The 9,776-nt window shown below is 32.2% G+C and overlaps 2 protein-coding genes across 2 annotated transcripts; one reads left to right on the forward strand and one right to left on the reverse strand.

Moving 5' to 3' along the window:
• The first annotated feature begins 667 nt into the window (after positions 1-667).
• On the forward strand, positions 668-1,648 carry LOC141692755 (uncharacterized). Its single transcript, XM_074497692.1, has one exon. The coding sequence runs from the start codon at positions 668-670 to the stop codon at positions 1,646-1,648; it is 981 nt and encodes a 326-aa protein (XP_074353793.1).
• A 3,548-nt stretch (positions 1,649-5,196) lies between these two features.
• On the reverse strand, positions 5,197-7,432 carry LOC141707801 (calcium-binding protein CBP-like). The gene is made up of 5 exons (XM_074511171.1): positions 6,832-7,432; positions 6,117-6,163; positions 5,842-6,017; positions 5,703-5,721; positions 5,197-5,462 (listed from the first exon to the last, which is right to left on the reverse strand). Exons 1-5 carry the CDS (start codon positions 7,343-7,345, stop codon positions 5,358-5,360), a joined length of 861 nt encoding a protein of 286 aa, XP_074367272.1. The 5' UTR covers positions 7,346-7,432; the 3' UTR covers positions 5,197-5,357.
• Positions 7,433-9,776: the final 2,344 nt, after the last annotated feature.

Here is a 9,776-nt window from a genome sequence, read left to right on the forward strand (position 1 = left end):
AATATAAAACTTTGGGTTGGATTTATTTTAGAAAATGTTTTACAAAATTATTATTGTTTTAAGAAAAATCGTTTTATCAAAACACCCATTGTTTTTCTGTTTAAAAGTTAGTCAATTTGTACTTGCTGAGCTGTGTAGCTCACCTCTTTTAACATTTCAGGTTCGGAATTTGGAGCATATTAAAATTAAGGAATGAGAACTATGAGGAGATCTGTGCTGCTTCGTTTTGTGCTATTTGAATTAGAATAAAGATTTTGTTTTTAGAGAATAAATTTAATTATCTGTTAGACAATTATTATCGGATTTGTGGAGCTGCGTCTCTATTTTTATGATTTTGATTATTGAGTTTGACCGCTGCTTTGAATTTCGTGATCTATTAGAATTATCGAGTAATAATATATTTTATTTTTAGTTTTCGATTTAGAACTAATAGTCCGGAAGTGTGGGCTGCTACAGTTGGTATCAGAGCAGGCTGTCCTTCGGAGTGTATTAGGTATGGGACTAGTACATTCCCTAGGATGCGATCCTTTAGACTATCGTATAGGTCTTAGAAAATTATTTTGGATTTAGGGCATTTATTTGTGTGATTATTTGATATGTTTGACTTTTGTGTTTTTTTTGATTATTGACTATAAGTTTAGAATTTGTTTTGTGTGTTCTAGTAAAGATGGATGGAGAAAATCAGAACAACAATGAAAATCAGGGCAATAATGATGAAGGAGGAAACGTCTTTGACCAGCTGGCTGAAACTCTAGCTGTACTTGTGAATCAGCAACCGAAGCCCAACATCGTCTCTCAATTCAAGCGTTTGAACCCGCCAACTTTTGATGGAGCTACAGACCCGGCTATCGTTGAGATGTGGATCCAAGAGATGGAAAAAGCTTTCGGACTTCTGGGGAGCAATGAGGGACAGAAGGTGACCTTAGCTGTGTACCAATTGCAAGGAAGCGCTTACGACTGGTGGCTTATGGAAAAGAGAAAGAATGAGACGACAAATCTTGAAGAAAATCATGAACCGTACACTTGGGCAAAGTTCAAGAAGGCTTTAGAGGACAAGTACTTTCCGAGAACAGTTCGTCTGCAGAAAGAGAGGGACTTCATTCGACTTCAACAAGGTGGAAGAACCGTCATTGAATACGAAGCAGAATTTGCAAAGCTTGCGAAGTACGCGTCGACCCTAGTAGCAGATGAGAGCAGTCGAGCACGAAGATTAGAGGAGGGACTTCGAAGTGACATCAGGAATTCAGTGGCGTCGTTTGAACTTCAGACGTACGAGGCTGTCCTCAACAAGGCGTTAGTGATCGAAAGGGGCTTGGCAGAATCTGAAAAGGCGTCTGGCAGTTGGAATAAGAGGCGGTTCACTCAAACTAGTGGGCAATCTTTTCAAGGGGGACCACTCAAGAAGCCACACGTGTACGATAACATCGGGGGTCAAGGTGATCGAGAGACGTGTACCAGGTGCGGCAAGAATCATCCGGACAAAGTCTGTCGTTGGAATACAGGTGCTTGTTTTCATTGCGGAGAAGTAGGACATAAGATTTCGAATTGTCCGCACAATCCGCCACCGCCACCAAGGAAGGAAGCAGATAACAAGATGGGCAAAGGACGTGTGTTTCAGCTGACAGGAAATGACAACTATCGCAATTAAGGTATGATTTCTTTTCTTTAGTGACTTATTTAATTTATTTATGTTATGTGAATTTGGGGACCAAATTCTTTTAAGGAGGGAAGAATGTAAAATTCGTAATTTTATTTTTAATTTATTTATTAGAAATTAGATATTAATTTGTCTAGATAAATATTTTAAAATTAGAATATTCTGAAAACATTTTGTGCAAGGTAGTTGATTTGTGAAAAGATTTGTTATTTGTGGAAATAAGTGTAAGAATAATTTAGAAAATCGAAATTTTTTTAGTTTAGGTAATTGTGTGTATCAAATATTTTATTTATGGAATTTACTTGGAGAGGTTGTAAATCTTTAGGAGGAAATATTATTATTTCCTAGTTGAGATATAGGGTTTTGTATCGTTATAAATACACCATATTCGTATTCCTTGTTTTTATCATTAAAATTCGTAGGACTTTCTCAGCAAAAATCAGCTGTCTTGTAAAATTCGTAGAAAATTCATCGTAAGTCAGAATTCAGTGATTCTGGACTTTTCAGAAAGGTCTTTTCGTTATCTTCAGATTTCGTGTTTCGTGTTTTTCAAGAAAATATCGTTTAGAGGGTCAAAAAGAGTAAATTCAGATCTGGTCAGGCTTTGAGGTAAGTACTTTTGACTTACTTTTATTTTTCGGAAAATATATTTCAGTTCTGTTTTTAATTTCGTATAAGATATAAGAATTTTGATTTCGAAATTATAAGATATAAGTATTTGTGAATTTTAGAACCCAGTCTCTACGTTTTCGAACCCGTTCGTAATTTACGCTATAGTTCCGGAACTAGCCTTAGATACCCTTAGTAGGCGCACAAGTGTGCAACTTTAGATACCTATTAAGGGCGCGTAATTATTGAACTTTAGATGCCGACCACTGGCAAAGTGTGGTATAAAGAATAAGAATAAGAATTAGATGCCGGCTACTGGCAAAGTGTGGCCGTAGATCAAGACTGTGGTATTTATAAGAATTATCGTTTCGTTCTGTTTTATTCTGTTCAGATCTGTTATAAAATCTGTACTGTTATAAATTCTGCTCTGTTCTGTTTTAAATTCTGACTTATAAAATATAAAACTTTGGGTTGGATTTATTTTAGAAAATGTTTTACAAAATTATTATTGTTTTAAGAAAAATCGTTTTATCAAAACACCCATTGTTTTTCTGTTTAAAAGTTAGTCAATTTGTACTTGCTGAGCTGTGTAGCTCACCTCTTTTAACATTTCAGGTTCGGAATTTGGAGCATATTAAAATTAAGGAATGAGAACTATGAGGAGATCTGTGCTGCTTCGTTTTGTGCTATTTGAATTAGAATAAAGATTTTGTTTTTAGAGAATAAATTTAATTATCTGTTAGACAATTATTATCGGATTTGTGGAGCTGCGTCTCTATTTTTATGATTTTGATTATTGAGTTTGACCGCTGCTTTGAATTTCGTGATCTATTAGAATTATCGAGTAATAATATATTTTATTTTTAGTTTTCGATTTAGAACTAATAGTCCGGAAGTGTGGGCTGTTACAACGTGTGAGATAAACTCTTATTTCCGTCTCGACTTGTCTTCTTACAGTTTTGTTGTCGACATTTTAATCGCGTCTTGACAAACAAATTAAAACCCTAGATCAGCAAAATCTTCTAATATCTACGCAACCCATGTCAAATAAACATAAAAAAAGCAACAAGAAAACAAAAAATCAGAGCCAAATTCAAAATGGGTTTTGAGTACAGTGTGCAAACACGATAAAAATTGAAACTTGGAAAATCAAGAACAGACAGATTAGAACTTTACAAACAAACTATAAAAACTAGAGTTTGAAATAGCATATAATTGAGATATAATTAATGAAAATACAGAAATGAAATTTGTATATATAGAGAGAGGATATATGAGAAATGAACATGTGATGACTGATGAGGATGAAGCACCAGAAAGACGATCAGATGAATTGGTATTGCACAAACAGAACACCCAGTTTGTATAATTTGTTTAGAGAAATGGAACAAAATATCACTTTGGTGTATTAAATGATTTAAAATATCATTTTTGAAAAAAATACCCAAAATGTCATTTACCATTTGGAAAATAATTCAAAATATTACATGATGTAGCATTTTGTTTAATTTTTTTTAAAGATTAAAACGTTACTTTATATGACGGTTTGTTACTTTTGTACCAAAACTTAACTTTATATACTGTTTTGGGCATATAAAAAAAATAAAGTGTCAAAACACGTACCGTTTGGAGTCTTTTATATAAACGTTATCTAATGTACCGTTTTAAAGTGACATTTAGGGTTATTATTTTCCGAAGTGATATTTTGGACATAAAACCTTAAATTGATATTTATGGCCACTAAAGTTTTTTTGATAATTCTAGAATTACTTTTATTTTAGAAGATTTATGATACGTTGTTTATTTATGTGAACCAGAGAAAAAATTATAAAAAATTTATTTTGTGGGAGAACTTAGAAATTACATATATTCCGAAAATAATTTTAACAACTACAATATGTTCATGTATAAGATATTTTATGATATAATATGTACACAATATTTTATAGATATAACATATATGTGCTATAAGATATCAAATTTGATTATTATTTTTCTTGGATAAAATATATTATACATGTATATTTCTTATAAATATGATTAAAATATAGTTTACTCTGTGATGTAAGGTATTTTTTTAAAAAATAAATAAATATGATTTAAGGAAAATATTGCAAAGAGGAAAATTATTCTAAAAAATCAATGAACTTTAGAAAAATGGATTTTTTTTCAAAAAATAAAAAGATTAAACACTTTCTTAATAGCTTTTCACAATTTGTCAAGTCCCATGAGAAATTATATTTTCAAAGATAATTTCCTCATACAAATGTTCCAGAAAAATCATTTTCAGAATAAATTTTTTCCTAAAAGAATGTTTTCAACATTATTATCTTCAGGTGTAGTCGGTCACATTCAAATATATACGCTCTCTGCTATGCTTTTTTCGATAGATAGCATAATTTGGAAGTGAAAAAAATACGAGACAATGGCATAGCAAATTTTGTTCAAATCTCTGCAATGCATGGTCAATGCGGGGACAAGTATAGAGCAATGAGTTTCTTTGGCAACCAACTCTTGGCATGACCTCTTTGAGAGCACTTATTATGCAAAAACAAGTGATCCTAAGAAAGATCCTAAGGTCAAATATGTTTCTTTGGTTCACCTGAATCGAAGAATAATTGTAAAGCAAATCCAATACAGTCACAATCTTTTATCTTAGCCATAGTAGATGTAATCGACTTGGAGAAGAATTTGAATTTGCACAAAATAAAAACATTATCAATCCACATATCATGCCACTAACAGATAGTTTGATATGTTTATTGAAATTTGCAGGCAAAACTAATACCAACTAGATATACAACTAGGCCATTTCAAATCGACGAGGGTTTTTCAAGGTTCAGGCAGAGAACACTGCAGTATGGTTGATCATGTAGTTTGGTCCCTCTCACCTCTGTCAGATGACTTACTAACAGACCCATTTGAATCAATAGCACAAGGAAACCTTCATATCAAGGAATAAATACAATGAGTCAAAACGACCTGCAGCATCTACAATATTTTTTACATCCAACATACTATCATGACTACTCTCCAGGCACCATATAAATTCATACCACACCAAACCAACATGAAAAAGCTTTAAAACTTTCTACGCAATAAGGAAAGGTAGAACAGTGAGCATGAAAGCTTCGTAGCTAAATGTTGCTGACCCTACATATGCAGTATCTTTCTCCTTGAACTTCTCCGTAAGTCCCTGAAAAAGACCTGGCCCTATCAGAATTTATATATACATAAAGATCATCTATCTTTGTGTAGGACTGTGTTCCAAGTGGCTATAAAAGTTAAACAAAAACCAAATTCATAATGTCTCAAAAGTCCCTTCAGAAAATTCAACTTCCCACCCAACTGGCAGTAATGTCATAAAAGAAGCTCAAAATATATGGTGCAACATGATAAATTTCATGAACTGTGATGTTTAAAAAGAAAAGCTAACCTTCACAGTCAGGCAGCACCTGTAATCGCAACAGTCAAGGAAAAAAAAAGAGAGACAACATCAGTAAGTCAAACTAGGAACAAATACTCAAAGATCTTAAAAATAGACGAAAACTGAAACCAGTTATTTGAATTCATACTCAATGAAGTTGTCGTATTCAATTGCCTTGTTCCTTCCACCAGTCTTGTCAAACTTGGACACCAACAAATCCAGAACAACAGGTGACACCGCAAATCCGAGACTCAACAATGCCTCTCTCAACTCAGAAGCATCTATCTTCCCACTCCTGTCCCTATCAAATCTCTCAAAAATCGCCTACAACACAAACAATTTATAACCATTACATTCACTTAATTCAATAAATCCTATCAAACCTCTTACCACCTGATTCAAATATTTAACAAATGAACTCACCCTCCAGTTCTGAAGACTGTAAAATACAGCAGTAAATTCCTTGGGCCCTGTTTCCATCAACAACAAAGTACAGAAATTCAACACCATCTTATAAAATCACATTTCACAGTTAAAGTTACCATCTCCTTAATTCACAACCAAAATGTGCATACTCACATATAAACTATTTAATTATTTACAAAAATGTCGCTACGTCTTTTTTCAGGTTTTTGAAATTACAGTACCGCGTCCAAGACAACTATTAATATACTTATATGATTCAGAAATTCAACAGACACCTCACAAGTCGTAAACTTGAAATTGAGACTTAATTTCATCATCATCACCTACTCAACACAACTAAAATGTAATTACAGACACTATAACCTAATGTCTACAAATTAATAGTCCCCGTAAACCGAATAACCAACAACAAATAATGACTATTATGCCAAGACCGAAATAAGTAACAATTTATCAAAATTCTACAAAACACAAACAGAGATGGAGCATATAGCGACTTTTTGAGCGTTGGAATTAGTGAAGTAAAACATAGGGAGAGGGACAGTTCTCAAACTAAATCCTATATAAATCTCACAAATGACATCTCATAAACTCGTAAGTAGCAATTAAAACTCAATTTCATAATAATTTCCTCATCTAAACAGCTAAGACATACTTGCATACACTGTAAAGAATAATTAATTTATCGAGATTCACACAGAGGAGTATATACCGATTTTTCGAGAATTGGAATTAGTGAAGTGAAACATGAGGAGACGGACAGTTCTCAAACTAAAGCTTTCGCGATAAGTAGTTAACGCCTTTTGCAGCTCCAAATCATCAATAAACCCACTGGCATCGCTATCCGCCAGCTGAAAGCACGCAACGACATTAGGATCCGTGCCGGGAGGGAAATTGGACGGCACCAGCGCCGCGAACGGACTTCCATACGGCGGCGGATAAGCAGTGGGAGGAGCAGAGGCGTGTTGGTCTTTGTTGGGCTTGGTGTGATCATAGGACGCGTAGGGAGCAGATGCGTGTTGAGGAGCTGATGTGTACGGCGCAGATGAGTAGAGAGAGGGTTGGGGTTGGTTTGGGGGAGTTGCGTAGGGAGCAGATGCGTAAGGGGAAGGTTGTTGGTTTGGGGGTGCGTATGCGTAAGGAGCAGATGAGGATTGGGGTTGTGGGGGGGTGTAATTGTAGTTGTTGTAACCCGATGGGTTGGGGTTACGTGGGTAGCCGGACATGTTTGTTTTTGAGATTGTCTGTGTTCTGTTCTGCGTGTGTCAGTGTGTGTATGTTTGTTTATTTTATACTTATTCAATTTAATAAGGCGACCGCGACCATAACAGATAAACTCTTTACAACTGTTTAGAACAGTGTTTATGGAAGATATACTTTCAAAGTGTTATCCACATTTTAATCTCAAAATACCCCCATTCCTATATACACAAATATATGTATATTCTACGTAAACAATGATAAATAAAAATAAACAAAATTAAGTGATAAAATATCTCAATTCATGATTTACTTCACATGAGATTTATTTATGCCGTAAAAATTTTCGCTCATTAAATCATGTATCCCAAATTTAGAGGTCAATAGTTACTTTCGTAAATCCCTTTTATTTCTTATATTACACTCATTTTTATGCCCCAAACTAAATCTTAGATAAACCCTTAATCATTCTACCTATTCAATTATGCTATAATTACACAATTATTTTAATTAATTAAAATATGGGATATTCCAAATCGCATCATTATATAATTGGCTTTTTCATTGGTATCATCCAATATTTTTCACCTCCAAGTGGTAATCTTATACTTTAGACTTCGTCACATGATATCGGTCCGTTAGTCACCCGTCAAACAAACATTATCTTAAAGGGTACCATATGAAAAAAATAATTTTACCGTGATACCATATGTAATATCACATAAATAAAGTAATACTTGATATTTTTGATTAAATTATTAAAAGTAAACCCTCCTAAATTTCCATGACATTCTTGACATATCCGCGCGCACACATATTTTATTTATACTCATATCTTTTGGGTCAATTAAATATAAACACAAACATATATTAAGTATTTAATTCATATTCTGATCCAGTAATTAAGTTTTGTTACTAACTGAATACGAGGCTATTAGATGATTTGAACTACTTATGTATAGTACTATTAGTGAGAAGACTAGTGACTTGGTAGGAAAATGTATAAGTAAATTGTGAAGATTTTGAAAAAAATTGAAAAATGGTTCCACATAAAAGTTACGAAAAATTAACGGTAACAAATGTAAAAGGCAATTGTACAATAGTGTCAATTGGAAAATTCTGTAAATTTATAACGTTCGACTAACGTTTGGTTGACAGCGGGGTATCATGTGGGTGAAATTTAAAGTATAACTAGGAAATATAGCCGCGATTCGCGGCGGTATTATGAATTTTTTATAAATTCTGATATGAACTAATAATATAATTTAGATAAAAATTAATTTGGGCCGCTCTTTTGTCAAACACAATAAGAATACAAATTATAAATCAGATAAAAATTAGTTAAGCCGCCTTCCCGTCAGACATAATATTATTAAACATTTATTATAATTTAGAGAAAGTTAGTTTGACCTGCTCTGGCATAAACACAATACTAATAATAAAATTATATCATTTAAATAATAATTAGTTAGAGTCGTTCTCTCGTCAAATACAATACTAATAAAAAGTTATTATAGTTTAAATAAGAATTTTACTTGTATGAGAAATATAAAACAAAATTAATGAAATTTTAAGTTATGATGAAGTGAAGGTTGGTAATAATTAACTTATGATGAATTGTTCTTTATTTATTTACATAGTATTAAATAGTTATCATCTTAATTTAGCAAAAAAAAAAATAGTTATCATCTTCTTCGGAATTCTTATTCTTTATAAACCGGATTGACTTCTCTAGTTTGAATTATAATTCTACTTTTAATATGCTAAATTTATAAAATTATAAGTATATTCACTATAAATTCTAACTATTCTCTATAAACTTGAACTTTTTTTGTACAATAATTATCCTATACAAATTCAAACTAATCTCTTCTCTATAAATTCAAACTATTCTTCTTTATAAAGTCGAACTATTCTCTATTAATTTGTATGTTTATTCTACATCAAGTATGTTAAAAGATATTATAATTATTATTTTTAAAATGGCAAAACACTAAGAAAATTAGAAAAATAGAGTGAGACGATTTTACCGCCACCTAATCTCCCGCGTATCCTCGTTTATATAAAACTAATTTAAGCCACCCTCCTGCCAAATATAATATTAACAAAAAATTGTGTACTTCGATATATATAACCTTATCTATTTTGAATATCCTTGTCTAAAATAAAATTAAAAACCTATTTCCATGTATATAACCTACTTTGTATAGCTAACAATAATGTCTTATTATTTAAATGATCCCTATAATTATTCTTATGATATGCTACGTAAATTTTTAGCTAAATATTTTATCTCATTAGAGGTGCGCAGTGCACTCAATATACTATAAAATAATTAAATTATGCCCTTATATTTTGATATACTATAAATATAAAATAATAAAATAAAGTTAAATTAAAATCAAACTTCACTTTCTCCTGTGCACATGAAATTTCCCTAAAAAATCTAACAAATTA

This window comes from Apium graveolens, chromosome 2 (assembly GCF_009905375.1).
Source record: "Apium graveolens cultivar Ventura chromosome 2, ASM990537v1, whole genome shotgun sequence".
Classification (NCBI taxonomy): Eukaryota; Viridiplantae; Streptophyta; class Magnoliopsida; order Apiales; family Apiaceae; genus Apium; species Apium graveolens.